Genomic DNA, 20,576 nt, shown 5'->3' on the forward strand with positions numbered 1-20,576 from the left:
ATGCCTCCAGGGTCCCCAGGGCGGTGCACACCTGCGATGGCCGCGCAGCTGCCCTGGTGATGTGTGGTGTAAGTGAACATCTGGGAGGTGGGTCCCCGGGGCGCGCGCGTGTCTGTCGGTCTGTGCTCAGTGTACAGTCTGTGTACAGTCTGTCAGCTGTACCCTATTGCTTTTTCAATAGCAGAAACCCATGAGTTACAGGAGGCTTTAATTAAATCAGATATTTCTCGGCCAACTGTGTTGGATTGAGCTTCACATCTCAGTTCCCGAACTGCGGAGAGTTAGCCCCCACCCCTTTCATCTTGTTCTAAGCCCTCAATTAGAGGTATTTCTTTATGAGCTACAGTTTCACCTTCCTTCCCACCTGAAGAGTGAAGATTTTCGGGTAAAAGGTTTGTCCGTCAAATTTTTTTCGTATGTCAAGCTGTCAGGCTTGTGCTCTGAGTGGCATATGATGAGCAAAGTCTTAGCTCTTGTGCTCTTAGGAGCTGTGAGAGGCTGACTCTAGAGAAGAAATAATGCCAATGAGAAAGCAAGCCGGTAAACTGGTTAGATCTTCAGCCATGAGCAAAGGAACCGAGGAGCAAAGCAGGGCAATGGGAGTTGCTTCCCTTGTCTCTGTTCTGACACTCCTCTCCCCATTCTTTATGGAAGTAGTTTAACATAAAATTATAAGCTAGTAATACTCATATCAAAGACTCCATCTTTTGGGGATTTGATGTATATAATGTTTCTCTTAGAGAGATTGTTAAATAAGAATTCATAGGAATACGGAATCTATTTCGTTATGACAAAGTATAAATCAAACCAAGATGAACACTTGGATAATCCTTTTTTTCCTTTGGTTGAAATTGCTTTCTATTACCTGATCTAGCTATCATATATAAATGGGAAATTACATTGTTTAGGTATGGCAGAATGGTCTGGAAAAATAGTAACTTGAGTTTTTAACTTTGCCATCAAGCAAAATTACTTAGGCCCACAATCTTACAGCAAAAGGATACTTTAAAATCATAGACCATCCTCCAGTCCATTTTAATCTCCCTTTTGCAGCATTCCTGACAGACCAGCCACACTCCACTTCAGTGCCAGGGAGTTAAATATAATTTGAGGTATCTCTCCTGAAGGTTAGTATTAGCAAGACCTTGTTTACACCCAACAACTGCTTACTTGGACTTGTTTTTCATTAGTCTGACTTTTGCCAATAATCTTCCAACTTTTGAAATTATTTGAAGGCCTTTTTATTTTTTTTTGCAAAGATCTAAAATTTTCACCTAGAATCTGAAAAGGGTCCATGACCAAAAATAGTTAGGAAATAAAAGGTCTAAATTAAGATTTTTGTCTATTTGACAGCCTTTCAGATCTCTGGGTCTTGGATCTATTATCTGCTAAATGGGAATGGTAATACACTCCATCTGCCCAGAGGATGGTTGTGAAGATGAAATTAAAGATGTAGATTAGGTGCCAAGAAGTCAGAAAATGTTATCTTTAATAGATGATCATTGTTTCCTTCCTTACCTAAGACCCTTCTTGTGCTAAAGATCCTTAGACCACAATGAAGTAAATAAGTCATTATTCAGAGTATAATGAATTCCCATCTTCAAATAAATACTCCAAAGTTGACTTAAAACCGAACCTCCACACTTGGCTATTAAGGTAGGCTTTATTAATTTTTAAACTGTGCAATTGAACATTTCTCAAATCTGAAATTTTTGTTCTGTTGGCTTATATTACTTTGAAACTCTCTCCAATCTCCACTCTGTTAGATATTTTTAGCCATGGTTGTGACATTCATCATATTAATTCTGGACATTCAGTGAGTTTATTCAGCAGACATTCAAGTCACTGATAACATATTGCTATGAAGGTGGCTCATCTAGAAGCCTACAGCATAGTAGAAATGGCCCTGGATTTTTGGAACCTGGTTTTGGAGTTTGTTCCTGAAATCTACTAGATTGATATCCTTGAGAAGCTTCTTTTCCATATCAGTAAAATGAAGTTAGTAACATTTGCCTTTCAGAGTGGTTGTGAAAATTCAGCATACTGAAAGTGCCAAATATAGTACTGGTTGGAGATATAGTTGCTTCTAAGTAGTAGATATTGTTGAAATTAATGAATCAGCTGAACTCAGCATTTTGACTTATTTTAATAAGTCAGTCAGTTATAGTTCATAAACTGTTCTAGTCCACAGACTGGTCTTGTCCATAAAGATATCATGAGAAAAATTTTAATCAAATGTCTTGCTAACAATAAAGACCTTGGGTATTCCCTAATCTATAACAAAGACTTAATGATGTTAGTTTTAAAATGATTTTTAGTGAACTGCTAATTCTTGGATATCTCTAATCTCCATCCCCCCCCCAAAAAAAGTATTGCCTATTTATCATTAAGTCTTGGAGTTTGCCAGAGATTGATGTCAGACTACTGGCATATAATGCTTAGGAATTCTCTTTTCTTCAATTCTGAGTATTACAAAATAAAAACACTTGGGATGAGAGGTTGTGTGTGTGACTCCAGCCTCTGGAGACCACCTTCCTTCTCCAGGTTAGCTGTATCCTTGTGCTCACACCTGCAGATTCTCTTGCAACCTTGGAAATGAGTCACTAGAAGTCACCTGTTGGCTTTAAAGTGGCTGCTTCTGCTTGCACCTTAGTTCTCACTTAATGAGGTTTCTATCTTTTTCAGTTTGAAGCTCATTTGCTTTTAAAGCAGCAAAACAGCTGCTAAACAGTTCTGTTTTCTTTCTCTAATTAACTAATATACCATCTGCCTTTGGATTTGAGAATTCTTTAATGGGGGCCTGTTTTCCATAGCAAGAGTACAATGAACAATATGGACCAAATTGGTGGTAGAGAAAACCACTCAGGGTCCTATGATGTTTAAAGTTTTGATAAATAACTCTAATCATCTAATATGGGAAGAGCCTTGTATTTTAAGAATTAATTTATTCCTTAGGAGTGTTTCACAAGGGGCTGAAGGTAGCAAATTAGTGAAGCTGGATTGGTAATGTGCACAAGGGTGCAACAGAGGCCTGTGACTAGAGAGTGAAATGCCCAGCTCAGAGGAATCCTAATTCAGAGCACTTTAAACGTTGCACTAGCCACACAAAACACTGGTCCAAACATTATTGCAAGTTTATGGCTTTTCCATGTGAGCACTCTGGGAAAGGTAGAGCTGTGTGAAGTCGAGTGTTTTATTCCCAGTGTCTCACACACTGCATGCTCATGGATATTTGATAAATGGCCAAACAGTAATAAGTATTCATTAAGTGCCTTAATGTAGAGAACTGTTCTGTGCAAAATAAGAAAAAGCAACTCCTACTTGTGAGGAATATTTAATCTCATTTGGGAAGACAATATTTATAAAGTAATTGGTCTAGACACCAGTTCAAGAAGAGGATTCTAAGAAAGGCTAGTAGAATTCTAGGAAGTTTGCATGGAGGAGATGGGGGTGTCCATATCTTTGAAGCTTGCTACTTTGGTTTAAGTAGGGAAGAAGGGAAAGGTGCTGGGTGGAGATAAGGGGGAGGTGGTGTTTCAGCTTAAGAAAGGGCTAGAAGGAGGAAATGAGCCTGAGTGTGGCAGGATTAGGTTGATTCGAGAGGACATTTCCTTGGATTAATGAGAAATCCAGTGGTAAAAGAATTTTTTAAACATGTTTAAATTAACTGTAACTTTCCTCCCCTGAAATACCGAACCATCAGCCATGGGCATAAAAATTGTAATAACTCCCTAGGAAAAAAGTATAGTATTATATGCATCATAAAGAAATTATTAAATTTTAAATAGCAAAATTTTCTGAATTCTTGGGTCTTTGACCAAGAGTCCAAGTGTCTTTGAATACTATGCTCTCGCATGTCTCCACATCAGAGTGGGTTCTTCTTGGTGTTCAAAATTAAACACACTGCTGTCTGAAATTTAATTTAGTGCATGGCACTTAACACTCTTCTATTATTTATGCCTCCTACTGTTCTGAAGTATTTGAATTGGTTTCACTACATAACATAAAGACTACAATTTAATTTATAGTGGAGGAAAAAAAAAAAAAACCTCTTCTACTCTGCTTGGTTGAGTGACTCAGGCCTATGAATCAAACTGATAAAAGCTGGAGAGTATGATTAAAACACAGATTTAATTATGTATGTATGCACAGGAGTTCACAAAAGAAATATGACTCAAGGAGATGGTAAGAATATGGGACTTATGCACCATCTTAACCATCTTAATGGACAAAATGTGTGCAAAGGTACTAGATCAGATTTCCTTTTTTCTTTTTGTAACAGATTGAATTCAGAGCCACATCCCCAGTCCTTTTTATTTTTTTATTTTGAGACAGGGCCTCTCTAAATTGCTAAGGCTGTCTTTGAACTTGTGATCCTCCTGCCTTAGGCTCCAGAGCCACTGGGATTACAGGCATGAGCTACTGTGCCTGGCTTAGATCAGATTTTCCTAACAAGTTGGTCAGGAGCTACTTTTCATTTTCCTGCAAGGATTAATATTACAATACTGTGGGAACTGCTACAGTTTAAGTTCAATATTTGTCATCATAAATAGGAGTGGTCAGGTAAAGCCATATGGTACGCAGAGTAAAGCCCAGAGAGTCTGAGAGAAATGCCGGCTTGGTTCTTTTCTCCACCTGGAGAACCTGCTAAGTGAGACGAAGTATTCACCCCTGATTTAGGACATGTATCACCTGATTCTGATCTCAGAATGACTGTTGGCATTCTTAGATTATATTTCCTTCCTTAATTATAATCTTAAAATATAAACAAAGCACTATAATTTGATGTTAGTAGGTTTAGGGGACAATCTTGAGAGACAAGGAAGGCAAACAACATGGAAAACCTTCTCTGTTCCTAGGGAGTTCTAGATACTGTATACATTGGATCTCAATTTTTATGACCATCTGAGGTGGAGCCCAGCTCAAAACATATAAAACCATACACCCAACCTCCACTTAGGTTTATCTCAAACATTGTCCTTTCACTTAACCATGTTATTTTCTCTCCCCCTCCACTTGGGTTCTTTAGCCCCAAGTGTGACACATGAAGAGCTATCTCACAGAGACTGCCTGTGGGTGAGCAGCTGCACACAGCATGTGCCCAATAAGCCAGAGGAGGAAACCAGCTACTTGATTTCCAAAGACTTTACTGTGATGTTCTTTTGGTGACCTCCAAATTGATTGAAATCATATGCATATTTTCTAGCTTTTGCATTTTTGGTGAAAAAGAACATTAAATTTAAATTGAGTCCATATCTATTTGACCCTGTTGTGAATTTATAGTCCCCAAGCCAGTGATTCTCAATATTCCCAGTACAGAGTCCTCCATTTAATGTCCAATTTTCATGAACCCCTTCAAGAAAGAAAATATACCCTTAGTACCCATTATCAGAGAATAATGACAAACATGCTGTTTGAAACTCAGTTCTGTTTCTTAAGGAACCAAGGTGTGTTTTTAACGAATTTAAACAACTGCCTCAGTCACAAGCTAATGGAATTGCTTGTCATAGAAACAGACATATTTGCCTATTTCATCTATTAGTTAGAGATGGCAAACATAAATTAGTACACTAAAGTGGTGAAAAACTGAAGAACAGTAGTCTTCTATCCTTTTTGCATTATAGCAAAATTAGCTGAAGGTTGACAATGCATTTTACTATGTAGGTACTATGCCTTATAAACAATCCAGAAATGTGATCCAACTAAAGAACCTAGTAATGGGTCAAATCTTACGGACCTTACTAATCTAGTTCTTTGTATGAGATTCTATATTCCTCTCCCCACTCTACCCCACCCCATGCCCACACTCTTTAGCTGCAAGTTCAGGAACAGCACTGTTTAGGATAAAGGACTTTCAAATCCGATTTTCAAATTGGTTTCTCTTTTATTGCCATCATTTTAAACCAAAGCAATAATGTTCCCAAAGGAAGTGAAAAAACCATTATACTGGTAACTGGAGGTAAGAGTAGACTCCTACCAGAATATCTCTGCTGAGTTTTGGGATGGATTTAGGCCAGTGGGAAGGAAACAACAGGCCTTGTCTTAGAGGCATATGGCACCATGAGTTGGTCTGTGCTCTGGATTCTGCCCAATCACTTTAAGAACTGGAACTTCAGACAGATTTTAACACTTGGTATGACCAATTCAAGCAAACAGTCTTTTTGAGGTATAAATATATATCAATCCCCTGGATTTGGGTATCCCAGAATGTTCTCAAAAATTGATCCTACATTTTATTAAAATAAAAATTACAATGAAATAACAGATGTCAAGGGTATTATCATTTGGTAAGTTTTAACAAATGTATACACCCATGTAATCAGTTGCCCAATCAAAATATAGAACATTTCTATCACCCAGAAAGTTCTTTCATTCCCCCTTTCAGGTAGGCCCTACTACCTCTCACCCAAAGGAAACCACTACTGTCATTTCTCTTCATGCAGTTAGTGTCGTCCAATCTTGCAATTCGTAGAAATATAATCAGTCTTTTGTACCAGCTTGATGTGTTTCTGAGACTCATCCATGTTGTGGCATATGTCAATAATTCATTCTCTAGTAACTGTCAAGTAGCATTCCATTTTAAGGATAGCCCTAATTTGTTCATCCATCTACCTACTGAGGGAAATCTGGATCATTTCAAGCTTTGACTATTTGTGTATAAAGATGCCATGAACACTGATATACAGACATATTCCATTTGTCTTAGACAAATACCTAGAAATGAAATGGCTGGTTCACAGGTTAAAGAGCATGGATAATTTTGTTAAGAAACAGCCAAATAGTTATTAAAAGTAGATACACCCCCCAGCAATAAATGCATTCCATATTCACCAACATGAAGCACTCTAGGTTTTTCAGTTTTAGCAATCTTAGTGTGAATACTATTGTGGTTTTGGAAAATACCTTTTAAAATGTATATACAGTAAAAGTAACTTTGGTGAACAAATCTAAGAGTTTTAGTACATGTGTAGATTTGTTATAACCACCATCACAGTTGGGAAAAAGCAGTTCCTTTACCCCTCAAAAGCTACTTCCTGCTGCCTCTGTAGTTGCAATCTACCCTAGCCCCTGCTGGGCCTAGATCTGATGTCTGTACCTAGAGGTGTGTCTTCCCCAGAATGTCCTATACATAGAATCATACAGTAAGTAACCTACCAAGACTGACCTCTCCAGTTAGCATGCCTTTAAGACTTATATTGATGTGTGCCACTGTCTTTATTGCTTCCACCTTTTGGCAATAAAGCCGTGACAGACATTTGTACAAAAGTTTTATACAAACACTGATTTTTATCTCTCTCAAGTGAGATTGCTGGGCCATATGGTAAATGGTTGTTTGAACTTTATAATATGAAACTGGCAAACTGTTTTCAAGAGTGGCCATGCCATTTTGCATTCCTACCAGCAATGTGTGAGTTCCAGTTGTACTGGTACTCAGTATGCTTGGTATTATACATGTTTTACTTTACCTATTCTATTAGGTGGCATCTTATCGTGGCTTTAATTTGCATTTCCCTTATGGCTTAACTATTTGATTATTAGCATCCTGATATTAAGCATCTTTCATGTTACTTGCCATCCGTAGTTGGTCTTGGGTGAAATGTTCATCTACATCTTTTGTTCATTTTAAAAACCTGGTTGTTTTCTTGCTGTTGAGTTTCAGTATTTATATAGTCTAGATTCAAGTCATTTGTTAGAATAGATTTGCAAACTTTTTAAATATTTGCTGGCCTTTTCATTTTCTAAACTGCATTTGTCTTCAGAGCAAAAGTTTTCAGTTTTTTAAAACATATATATATATATATATATATATATATATATATATATATATATATTAGTTGTCAATGGACCTTTATTTTATTTATTTATATGTGGTGCTGAGGATCAAACCCAGTGCCTCACACATGCTAGGGAAGTGCTCTACCACTGAGCTACAACCCCAGCCAAAAGTTTTCAGTTTTGACGTAGTCCTGTTTATCAATGTTTTCTTTGATGGTTCATACTTTTAGTGTTCTGTCTAGAAACTGTCTAACCCAAGATCACATTTTTTTTTCTCTTAAATCTTACAGTTTTACATCTTACACTTAATTTAATGATCCCTACATTTATTTATTTATTTATTTAGGTACCAGAGATTGAACTCAGGTGCTTAGCCACTGAGCCATATCCCCAGCCCTTTTTTATTTTTCAGTGAGTCAGTATCTTGCTAAGTTTCTTAGGGCCTTGCTAAGTTGCCGAGGCTTGGGATCCTCCTGCTTCAGCCTCTTGATCCACTGGGATCACAGGTGTGTGCCACCACTCCCAGTCCTACAGCTAGCCCTACAGTTTCTAGATGGAGCACCAAAAGTATGAACCATGAAAGAAAACATTGATAAACAGGACTACATCAAAACTGAAAATTTTGGGGCTGGAGTTGTGGCTTAGACTATATAGTCTGAACTATATAGTCAGCATATGTATCTGCAAGTGTCATGTCCATAGATTTTCAGATATTTGCAAGAAAATTTGCAACTGTGATGAACAAATGCAAGTTTTTTCTTATCATTATTCCCAAAACAATACAGTATTTACATAGCACTTACATTTGTATTAAGTATTACAAGTAACCTAGTGATGATTTAGAGTATATGAGAGGATGTATGTAATAAATATTATCATTTTTATATAAGGGGCTTGAGGATTTTGGTATACTCAGGGGGTCCTGGAACCAATCTCCTATAGATGCAATGGATGACTGCACAAGGTAGAGGTAGACTTTTTTTTTTTTTGGCAGGGGTTGGGGATATACAAATGTCTAATCATTTCATTTATTGTAAAGATTATCTTTTTTGTATTAATTTTACACAATTGTCAAAAATCAATTGACTGTATTTGTGTAGGTCTATTTATTTTTGGGGATTGGGGAGTACAGGAGATTGAATTGGGCACTTGACCACTGAGCTAGATCCCCAGCCCGATTCTGTATTTTATTTAGAGACAGGGTCTCACTGAGTTGCTTAGTGCTTCGCTTTTGTTGAGGCTGGCTTTGAACTCGTGATCCTTCTGCCTCAGCCTCCCAACCTGCTGGGATTAGAGGCATGTGCCACTGTGTCCGGCCTATTTCTTGACTCTGTTCTATTCCACAGATTTGTGTCTAGCCTTTTATTAGTGTAACATTGTCTTGATTTCTGAAGCTTTATAGTCATTCTTAAAAGTAGATAATATGGCTCCTCTAACTTTGTTCTTTCTCAAAATTGTCTCAACTTTTATACTTTTCTTTGTATTTACATATACAGTTTAGCATTAGTATGTCTATATGTAGAGCAAATTTTGCAGGAATTTTGATAGGATTTGAGAATCAGTCTGTCAATATCCACAAAAAGGTGTGCTGGAATTGCATTGAATATATACATTAATTTGGGGGGGAGAACTGATATCTTAACAATATTAAGTTTTCCAGATCACAAACAGTATTTGCCTATTTACATTCTTTACTTTTCCTTGGTAAAAAAAAAATATTATTTTTCGTATCCAACATACACAATATGCAGTATAGTTTTCTTCATATGCTTTGTTAAATTTATGCCTGTGATCATATTTTTAGACTATTGCAATGGCATTAATTTTATCTTTCAAATAAATACTAAGCAGATAGAAATATAGCTAATTTTTTATATATATAAATTTTACATCTTCAGACCTTGATGAAATTGCCCATTAATCTTAGTAATTTAAGGGGAAATAATCTGTAAGATTTTTTATATATACAATCATGTCCTCTGCAGTTTTCTTTTTCTTCCAGCGCCACTTATGCTAGTTATTTCTTTTCTCCCTCCTTCCTTCTTATATAGGACTTCCTTCTCATAGGACTGCTAGTAGAATTTTAAATAGAAATGAGAATGAACAGCATTACCTTTTTATGATAGGGGAAAAGCATTCAGTCATTCCTTTTGTTTGATGTTAGTTTAAAGACACCCCTCCTATTGCTACTTAGCTGAGAATTTTTATCATGAAATGGTTATTTTTGGAGATGTGCTCTGCTTCTGTTGAGAATCTGATCTTTTTGTTAATATGTTGAAAAGTTTGACTTTTCAATATTAGACTGCATTTCTTGACTTGCTGGTATAAATCTCACATTTTGTTAACCATTTCATATATACTAGATTTAATCTGTCACTTAAAACACCTGGGTCTGTGTTAATGGGAAATATTGGTTCATAAAGTTGAGTTTTCTTGTACTATCTTTGGGTTTGGGTACAGGGTCATCTTGGCCTTATATAGAATGAATTTGGGTAAGATTGATATTAGTTCTTCCTGAATATTTGATAGAATATATATTCTATATATTCTAGTATAGCCATTTGAGAAGGTCCTTTGGGGAAAGATTTAAATTACAAATGCAATTTCTTAAACTGATATTGGGCTATGGAATTTTCTTTTCTTATGCTAGTTTTGGCAATTTGGAATTAGCATGAAATTGTTCATATTATTTCTTTGTTATATTTCTAATGTACACAGGATCTGTAGCAATGTCTTTTTCACTACACAATCTTAGATAACAACTTCTCTTATTTTTGTTGAACAGTTTATGAATAGAGATTTGTGTATTTTACTGATATTTTTAAATAAATACTATTGATTCCATTGCTTCACTGACTTCTGCTCTTGTTATTGGGCTATTAGATTTTCTATTATTTTTCTCACCCCAATTCTTTCCTTTCTTATGCTTACTTTGGGTTTAATTTACTTTTTTTTTTTTTAGCTGAAGGTAAAAGCTTAGATAACTGGTTTAAACCTTTTCTATTTCAAGCATTTAAGTCTATACATTTTCATCTGAGTTTTAATGATGCATTTCAAAACTTCATTATATTGTGGCTATTATATAGTTGAAATGATTTTAATTTTCCTTGTGATTTCTTATTTACCCCATTAATTATTTTGAAATGGTTAATTTTTAAATATTTGGGGCCTTTCTGACTATTTTACTATCATTTATTTTTAATTCAATTCTAGGGTGGTTGGGAAATATACTCTAAAATTTCAAATCTTTGAAATCTGTTGAGACCATTATGTACTCAGTCTGTCTTGATGAATGCTCCATAAGCACTTGATAGGAATATGTATTAGTTGTTGATATACTGTTAATATAACTGTTAAGTTAATGTCAGTTAATTCACATTGGATCATAATGTTCAAACCTGTATTCTTTGGATACTCTATCATTTGCTGACTGAGCAATGTTTAAATCCAATTGTGCTGGGGTTTCTACTTTAATTCTATCAGTTTTTAGTTCTTCATGTATTTTGAAGCTATTAGTTCTGTACATATTTATATTTAAAGTACACCTCTTATAGAGAGCACATGGTTTGTTTTTAAAGTTGACTTTAAAAAAATTTTTTTGGTAGTTGTAGATAAACAGCATGTCTTTATTTTATTTATTTTTATGTGGTTCTGAGGATGGAACCATGTGCCTCACACATGCTAGGCAAGCGCTCTATCACTGAGCCCTAGCCCCCAAAAGCTGATTTTTTTTTTTTAAGAGCAGTTTTAGGCCCCCAGAGAAACTGAACTTTATGTATCCACCAAGTGCACACCATTAGCATCCCCCATCAGAGCGGTACATTTAATTGATGAACCTATATTGACACATCACATTCACCCTAAGTCATACTTTATTAAGGTTCACTTTTGGTTTTGCAGAGTTCATGTATTTTGACAAACATATAACAGCATGTATCCATCATTATAGTATCATGTAGAATAGTTTCTCTGCCCCAGAAATCATCTACACTGAATCTATCCATTCCACCCTCCTAACTCACGGTCTTTTTACTGTCTGTAGTTTTGCCTTATTTCTCATATAGTTGGAATCATTATGTAGTTCTTTCAGGGTGGCCTTTTAAACCTTGTAATATGTATTTAAGGTTTCTTCTTTTCATGACTTAATTATTTATCCCTTTTTAAAGCTGAATATTTTTCATTATCTAGATACACCACAGTTTATTCATTCACCAACTGAAGGGTGTCTTGGTTGCTCTTAAGTTTTAGAAATTTGAATAAAGAAATCTTCATGTAGATGGACACAAGTTTCCTTTGGTAAATACCAAGAAGAGCAATTGCTAGATCATGTAGTAAGAGTATGTTTAGTTACGTGAGAAACTGCTGAACTATCTTCCAAAGTGACTGTACCATTTTTGCCTTCTTACCAGCAATGAATGTGAGCTCTGTTGTTCCACATCATCACTAGCATTTGGTGTGTTGGATTTTCTTCATTCTAACAGGTTGTAGTAGTGTATCACTCTTTGTTTTAATTCGCAATTCCCTAGTGGCATATGATGGTGAATGTTTTTTTTCTTGTTTATTTTTCATGTCTTCCTCAGATCTTTTGCCCAATTTAAATTAGGTTGTTCATATTCTTGTTGGGTTACTCTGTATAACAATTGTTTATCAAATATAATTTTACAATGTTTTCTCCGTCTGTGGCTTGTCTTCATATTTTCTTGACAATATATTATGAAGAGCAGAGTTCATATTCTAGCAAAGTCAAACTTATTATATAACCTTGGGTTATATATGTAAAACTGTAACACTCCTAGAAAACAACATAGGGGAATAGGTTTTCCCCTATGTTGTTTTCTAGGAGTGTTACAGTTTTACATTTTGTATTTTGGTCTAGGAAACACTTTGAGTTAATTTTTGTGAAGGCTATAATATCTGTCCAGTTTTTTATTTCTTTAATGTGGATACTCAGTTCTCACATTATTTGATCATAAGACTATGCTTTCTTCAATGTATGGCCTTGGATCTGTTGACCATATCTGAATGGTCTGGATCCTGTTTAACTAACGTGATCACATCTGCTTTTTAATTGGAATTTTTAGTCCATTCCCCTTTCAAACAGTATATTTTTTGTGGAAGTTAGTCATCTTGTTTGTTTTTTAATTGCTCCATTTTCTTCCAATGTTCCCCCCTTTCCTGTCTTCTTCTGGGTTAAACATACTCATTCTCCACTGCTTTAAGGTCATACTTGCATTATCTTTTTAGTGCGTTATCTTTTTTGCTCGGTTCAGTTTTAAAATCCTCCCCCCCCCCCAGTTTTCAGATTATCTGTATATGTGTGTATACACATTTATTTATTAACTTCACTAATCTCTTGCAACATCTAATAGCCCATACAATGAATTTTTCACTTCAGATATTGTATATTTTAGGTTTTGAGTTTCTATTTTCTTTCCTTCATGTCCTTGAATATACTTATATACTTAACTTTTTAAAGTTTCTAGTAAGTTCTATGAAGCTCTATTAATTAAAAATTCTGGGCCATTTGGGGGTCTGTTTCTAACAGCTTTTTTTTTTTGATGGTGGGTTACATTTTCCTGCTTTTTTGCATTTAATTATTTACATCGCAAATAATACTTTGTATGGAGTCTGTATTATGTCATTTTTCTATAAATATTTTTAGTCTTTGTTAGAGTGAGATTATTTCTGTTGAACTTACTGACATGGTCTATGGTTAGCTATTTTTGCAAATGAAGTTTTATCGCATACCCATTCATTTATATATTTCTGTGGCTGCTTTTGTGCAGTAGTAGAGATGAGTCCTTGTGATATACTTTGTCTCGATCTGTTCATGCTGCTATAACAAAATACCATAGACTGGGTGGTTAGAAACAACAAACTTTTTTCTCATAGTTCTGGAGACTGGGAAGTATACTCAGATTTTGTCTGTTGAAGGCTGGCTTCCTGGTTCACAGATGGTGCCTTTTTTCTTCACAGTGAGGGCAAGGAAGCTCCTGGGGCCTCTTTTATAAGGGCACTGATGCCCTAATATTAATTCCCAGAGACACCACTTCCAAATACTATCACTTGAGGATTAGGTTTTAGCATATAAATTGGGGAGGATATTCAGATTATAGCAATATAGCTCACAAGCCTGTCATATACTATCTATCTCTTTACAAAAACCTTTGCCAACCCCTGTTCCTAGGGTATACCCCTGATTCCTAAGGTGCATCACATTTCCTGGGCAGTAATTAAAGCCTCAAATGTTCGATGGGGTCTCTCCACTTTGGGTGCTCTCCAACTCCAAGGATTCCCAGTACTGTAGAACATCTGGTATCACTGTTCAACTCCGAAGTCCCAGAGCAGGCGATCTCTTACTAGGCCCTGCAGATCATTTTCCTACATATACACATCCCAGCCCTTATCCTTGACGAGTCCTTTAGCAAATTTCTGCCTTTCCTAGGGTTCTTATAAACTCTGTCTTATAAATTTGATGCTTCAGTAACCCAAACCTCTGCTTCCTCAGCTCAGTAGAATTAACACTGTCTGTCTTTGGGCTCAACTTCTCTGTGATAATTCTAAGGAAGATACTCCCAAGTAAAACCCTAGGATGTTCAATTATGGGATTAAATGTCTTGTGTCCTCCTTTCCTCAAGGAATTACAGTACTGAGCAGCTTTTCCTTCATTGTCTGAAAATACCTGCTCTTCATTGTCTGAAAATACCTGTATTTTGTCCAGGTGAGAGGGCAAATCTGGTACTAGTTACTCTGTATTGGCAAGAAAAAGCTGCTTATACAAAACCAAAGATCCTAGAATATACAGGATAATCTGATGATTCTACGCACAGCCTTTTATTTATGACACCCATTGCGTTTTCTAAGTAAACTTTTTCATGTTAACCATGTCTGGGTCCCTGAACTGTTCCTCACAGTACAAAATAGATACATGCTGGAGATGAAGAACCAAGACAGTTCTCTTCAAGCAGTTCAGTCCAGTAAACAAAGCAGATATCACACATGTTCTTTCTTCCCCATTGAAATACATCTCTGAAATTGAGCAGGAAGCAGGGTATAATATAGAACTAAAGGTAATTAAAAGCAGAAGGACCCTTTACCAGTATATCATCCTTATCAGGAATAGATATAATGAGAAAATTGGGTAGAATTCATAGAAAGCCAAAAAAGTATATAGCAATAAACATGGTAAAGGTTATTTTTTATACACTTAGTTAGAAAAGCAAATTAGGCATATGCTAGCTTTTGCCTTTTAGGGATCACTTGTATCAGAAACACTCAACTGAATTGTCTTGAGTCCTAAAATTAAAAAGAACTGGGAACAGTTAACCTCATCCATAGAGACTTTCCTGTGCTCTCACATGTCTGGTTCTCTCTACAGTGAAGCTGTTCAGTGTTGTTTTAGTTATCATGAAGTTCTAGCTTAAGAGAAGTTATCCAGTGACAGCACCTACTTGGAGAGTACAGAAGCATTGTTGCCTACTTACTGTCCAAACATCAGGTAAGGGTAGGATACTTAGGAGAAACCTTTACACCTATTTTAAATAAAAAGCTTTACATATAATCTCATAGAGACATTTAATTCATTTAAAAAAACTGGCTTTGCTGTGTCTAACCTGTGTTGTTTGATTGGCCCTAGTATAAGGACCACTGAGTTGTGAATACCTGACCAGGGAACAAAGCCTGACTAATAGCGGTCCAAGATATGCAGGTTTGTAAGTTCACAACAAAATCAGACTTTGATATGTTTATTTCCCTTGACAAAGAAAGATCAGAGGTTGGCACATGCTTTCTGTAAAGGGCTAGGTAATAAATATTTTAGGCTTTGCAGGCCACACTCTGTCACAAGTATTCAATCCTGCCATCATAGCATGAAATCAAGCAGCAATAATACATAAAACAAATGAGCAGGGCTGCATTCTGATAATAGGTGTCTAGAATTTGATCCAGGAGCTATATTGCTGTTATAAATGAGTTTAAATATTTTTAGTTTTATAAAATTTTCAAAAGCTTGAAAAAACGTTTTCCTGTTTTATAAATTGCCATTTTTGTTGATTTCTTTTCCCTTCAGTTGATAAGATAAAGCTATTTGTTGTTACTTCACATTTCCTCCAAGGGACCAAATTGGTGAAAAGAATTTTTACAGGGTACCAATATGTCAATGAATCTTACATTATTTTGCATTCTATGAATAAAAATGAAAACTCCCTTCTCTTGGGGCTGGGGCTGGGGCTCAGTGGTAGAGCGCTTGCCTAGCATGTGTGAGGCACTGGGTTCAATCCTCAGCACTACTATAAATAAATAAATTAAAATCCATCAACAACTGAAAACTCCCTTCTCTTGACAGATAAACACTACGAGTGAAGAGTGGTGAAAGGGAGCACTGATTACCAAGTGGCCTGGCGAGAGAAAGCACTGGGCCACATCTTGTGGTGGACAGACCTTCACTGTCTTCCCAAAATGCTGCTGAAGTAGTCTTGCTGCTGCTCTCCTTCACTCAGTCATAACACCTCTACAACATGGGCTGCATGAAATCAAAGCAAACTTTTCCATTTCCTACCACATTTGCACCAGAGAAGCAAGATGAGAATGAAGAAACCTTTATGCCAGAACAGGAATTTCTACCTAGGATGCCTTCTCCAGTTCATGTCAATGAGGAAGTGAAGAAACCCCCAGTGCCCAACATTGTGGTGCTTGAATATGCACACCATCTATCCCAGGAAATTTTGCATGATGCCCTGCAGCAGTGGGCACGCAATAACATCAAGTACTATGACATCCCATACATTGAGAGTGACAGCGAGGGCCTTGATGCTGTAGGATGACAACTTTGTTGACCTGTGGGTATAGTTGGTGCTAGTTTAAATACATGAAACAGAAGCAAACGCTGGTGTGCATATAAGTACAAATAACTCCATCTGGATGTAGAAACTTGTCTATGATAATGTCACTGGTGTAGGAAAACCTAAGATGAAATGTGTTTTAAGCAGTTCTGTGTTAACAGTAATTTCTACCTGCTGGTTTTTGAAGTTTGGTTATACAAGGGCCAAACGAGGTCCTGTGGCACCCAGTAATCATCTGGAGGTCACACCACTTTCTTCCTGAGGCATAATGGCACCACCAAAGAAAATGCTAAAAGTATCCCAGGTTCTAAATGGTTAAAGTCACTTCTTTAAAATAACCATGTCTGTTAATTTATACCAAAAAAAAAAAAAAAGCCCAGATGTGAAAAGGTTTTTCCCCATAATGCCTTGGCAAGGGAGTGGCACTCAGATCATAGTGATTCATTGTGGATCGTTTGCCAAAACCATTTGTCAAGGATCCCCACTTCTCAACACCTATGACCTAAGATTAGAATACAACCTGTGTAGAAAAGTTCCACCTTGAACCCTGTTCTTAATATATTTTTGTAGATGAAAAGCATAACTACCACCTTGAACCTCAGGGCCCTAACTACAACTGTTATTGAATGAGTCAGACTATGTGTAAAGCCATCTTTAAAGATATAATTTATAGAAGCCATGACATTAATGTTTATTGCATTGTATTAAGAAGTCCTAGGTTCCTTTTACAAACAACAATCCAGTAAATCTTTAAAATAACAGAAGCCAAGTCAGTAAGGTAGAAAGCAAAACCTGGTATTAATTGTGTGTTAACCTTTGTTTCAGAGATGCAGATGTGGGTACAGGTGGCACTTATTCCCAGACTTTTACTGACCAGTAGAGCAACTCCATTCAGTTTACATGGGACCAAATAATGCATGAGGATTTACAGTTGTGTTACAGAACAAAATAACACATTCCTCCAAGAAGCAGTACTTGTTTTTTAGTAGTAATATGTGCCCATTGGGCATTTTTAGCCATACACTATGCGATTTTCATAAATTAGGCTTTTTTTCTCTTTTTACTGTTATCACGTACACACTTTAGAGAAAAAAAAAAAAACATTACATAACTGAAGATCAATGGTAACATGATTTGGGAGAGGGGGAGGAAGATACTGAGAAGACAAAACTTTTAGGAAAAATGGGACTGAGTCTGTAGAATTATCTATTAATATTTGCTACATAGTTTAATTAAATTAGAAAGAAAAATCCTTTTATTAAGATACACCAATGTCACTGAAATCTAAAGGAGGTAGAAGAAGGCTTGTGACTTCAAGATCAATATATATTTGGCTTTGTATGCAGGCAGAAAGCTACACCTCTAACTTAAAGCAATACTTTGAAACCAAAAATTGAATCAGTGAATTCTTCAAGTTACATGAGCACAGGAAGGGATATGAAGTGATGTCCCAAATTTCAGTGGTTTTGGGATGCCTGATTATTCAACTTGTAATCTTGCAATTTGTATAATAGAAAAGCAACCAATCCTCCTCATAGAAAGACCTGAAGTCGTAGTCCGACAAAAAGTTTTTAAATACAAAGTACATTTGTAGCTCATGAAGAAAATTTTGAGGTTTTTTGATTTTATACTAATGACACAGACAAAAACCTAGATGAGGATGTTTTCTGTTTTATATATTACTAAGGATGCTTTTGCTGCAAGGTCATTTGCTATTGGAAAGATATAAATTAAATCTATACTATAATATTGTGGTAAGAACACAAAGCCATACAAAGCTATGTCACTAAATTTTTCAGTATACATAGGGGACATAGACTAGTGGGGTTTGGGTCTAACTAAATATTTTAACTTCAGGTTCCTTCTTTGCCTTCTGCCCCTGTTTCCCAGAGGGTAATAGGAATCTCCGAAAGATCCATATCTAGCTAGAAGTCTGATCTCTGTTGTCACCCTCTCTCAGCACTATGGTGGTAAAATTTTATCATTGAGCACCACCCCTGCCCTGAGTTTTATTTCCATAGAGTATGATGTATATATCATCTAAGAGTTATCTAAAAGCTGCTGTATTATATGTCAACCCATGAACAAGGAGTCACGGGCTTACATAATCAGTGAGTTAGTGGATAAATCAGATGGGAAGATAGCTAAGTAAACAATTTATAGTGCATGTGACAATTAGTAAGAGTTTGGCCTTGATGACAAGAACAGTTTTGGTAAAATTTTGCCTTCTTCATACATTCATATTGAAACATGGGCTTTACTTCATTTTTTTCATAAAAAATAGGGCAACTGAGAAAGGAGGAGACCTATAAAGTAGAATACTGGAGAGAATTATTAGCTACTAGAAAAGGACATATTTGGAGCATTAGTGGTGTAAGGGCCCATGCACACTTACCAGCACAACAAAGACCCTCCAGGTGGCAATTGTGGAGGCTGATCATTAGAAAACAAGCACACCAATCCCTTATTTACAGAGTCACACAACCCCACAATGTGCCCCACTGCTGCTTTCCCAATTGTCTCTTACATACCGTTAACTTTCATGCCTTTGGACCTAGAATTCTCCACTTTGAGTTGCTTTATCAGTTTGTTGCAAACTGCCTGTGGTTATCAGCACTTAAGGCATATTGAAGGCGACAAAAATGATTATCATCTTAATCCCAAAGGAATAATTTATATCAAACCGCCTTAATACTATAGTATGATAAAAATAGCATGGTACTCATACATCCTACTCAAAAATCATTGGTATTCTGAGATGGTGTGGAAGTGTACATTTGCATTACACATGGTAGAAATCAAAAGTTACAGACGCATTTAAGTAATGTCAAGAAACAGTAAAAATAAAATTTTGCTGGCTGTGGTGTTACACACCTATAATTCCAGTCACATGGAAGATTGAGGCAGGAAGACCTCAAGTCTGAAGCTAGTCTGGGAACCTAGTGAGATTCTGTCTTAAAAGAAAATAAAATGGCTGGGAATGTAGCTCAGTGGTAGAGCAGCATGACTCGCATGCACAAGCCCCTGAGTTCAACCCTCAGCACCTCCCAAAACAAAGAAAAGTTCTAACAAATTCCTGGTTTAATCATAATGCCCTCATCCTGTCTTTACATAAACAAATAAGCCATGCCTTTAGGAGTACTACCTGCACTTTAATTTACAAAACCCAAGTTTTGTTAACAAATTCTCTTCCCTGTAAGAATTAGTTATAAAGTGGTATATTTTTTTCCAAATACTTTTGTGAAAACTTTTTTTTTTTTTTTGGTAACTATACAATAAAAGTCCAGTTGCAATTACATAGCTATAAGTTCTTATTTAATTGAAGGAAAATCTTTTCAATGCTGTATACTTTGACATTTTTTAACATAAAAGACAACATTTTCTGTATTGCTAACAAGTGTAAAGTGAATAAAAATCCACTTATACAAATAATTTCTTGAATCATTTGGGTTCAATTTAGAAGCTTTAAAGATATGAATATAAATATCCAATATCATGACATTTTTATTTCAGATCTGTTCCTGAATTTTTTGGAAGAAACCATGTCAAATAGATTAAGAACTGAGCAATACCTTCTGGGCTTCAAATCTCATAAGAAGGGTATAATCCATAATCTTTGATGTCTTTCTATGTTTTTGTTCTTACACACCTGAAATTTTTTTAGTTTCTGAAGGATGTGGAATTAAGGAAAAACTAGAACAAGTTACCAAATAAATGATAAACTGACCTTTAATTTAAAAATTATTCTTAACTAGAACTTTAAAGCCTTACATACCTTAAAAAACACTTATTTTGTCAATAGTACCAATTATTGAAGATACTTATATTTTAAACTACTTTTAACTATTATCACACAAAAGTTTAAATAATAAAAAGTAGAGCATCTCTGTCTTAGAGACTGGGGGTCCTTATTCTGCCAAATTAGAAAATATTGTAAGTAAAAAATAATGCCTTCATTTT

At 35.9% G+C, this 20,576-nt stretch overlaps 1 protein-coding gene across 3 annotated transcripts; it reads left to right on the plus strand.

Moving 5' to 3' along the window:
• Nucleotides 1-19,245, plus strand: CUNH2orf88 (chromosome unknown C2orf88 homolog). Of its 3 annotated transcripts, XM_048808178.1 has the most exons (3): nucleotides 1-68; nucleotides 15,155-15,274; nucleotides 16,121-19,245. In XM_048808178.1, the coding sequence occupies exon 3, from the start codon at nucleotides 16,293-16,295 to the stop codon at nucleotides 16,596-16,598; it is 306 nt and encodes a 101-aa protein (XP_048664135.1). In that variant the 5' UTR covers nucleotides 1-68; nucleotides 15,155-15,274; nucleotides 16,121-16,292; the 3' UTR covers nucleotides 16,599-19,245. The 3 variants fall into 3 exon arrangements, with proteins under 3 accessions (XP_048664135.1, XP_048664136.1, XP_015336638.1); XM_048808179.1 differs by lacking the exon at nucleotides 15,155-15,274 and having other exon boundaries at nucleotides 1-87; XM_015481152.2 differs by lacking the exon at nucleotides 15,155-15,274.
• Nucleotides 19,246-20,576: the final 1,331 nt, after the last annotated feature.

Source organism: Marmota marmota, unplaced genomic scaffold (genome assembly GCF_001458135.2).
Source record: "Marmota marmota marmota unplaced genomic scaffold, marMar, whole genome shotgun sequence".
Taxonomy (NCBI): Eukaryota; Metazoa; Chordata; class Mammalia; order Rodentia; family Sciuridae; genus Marmota; species Marmota marmota.

Bases quoted from the DNA above. Each gene is read 5' to 3' on its own strand.
- CUNH2orf88 (XM_048808179.1), top strand. From the start codon at position 16,293: ATGGGCTGCATGAAATCAAAGCAAACTTTTCCATTTCCTACCACATTT.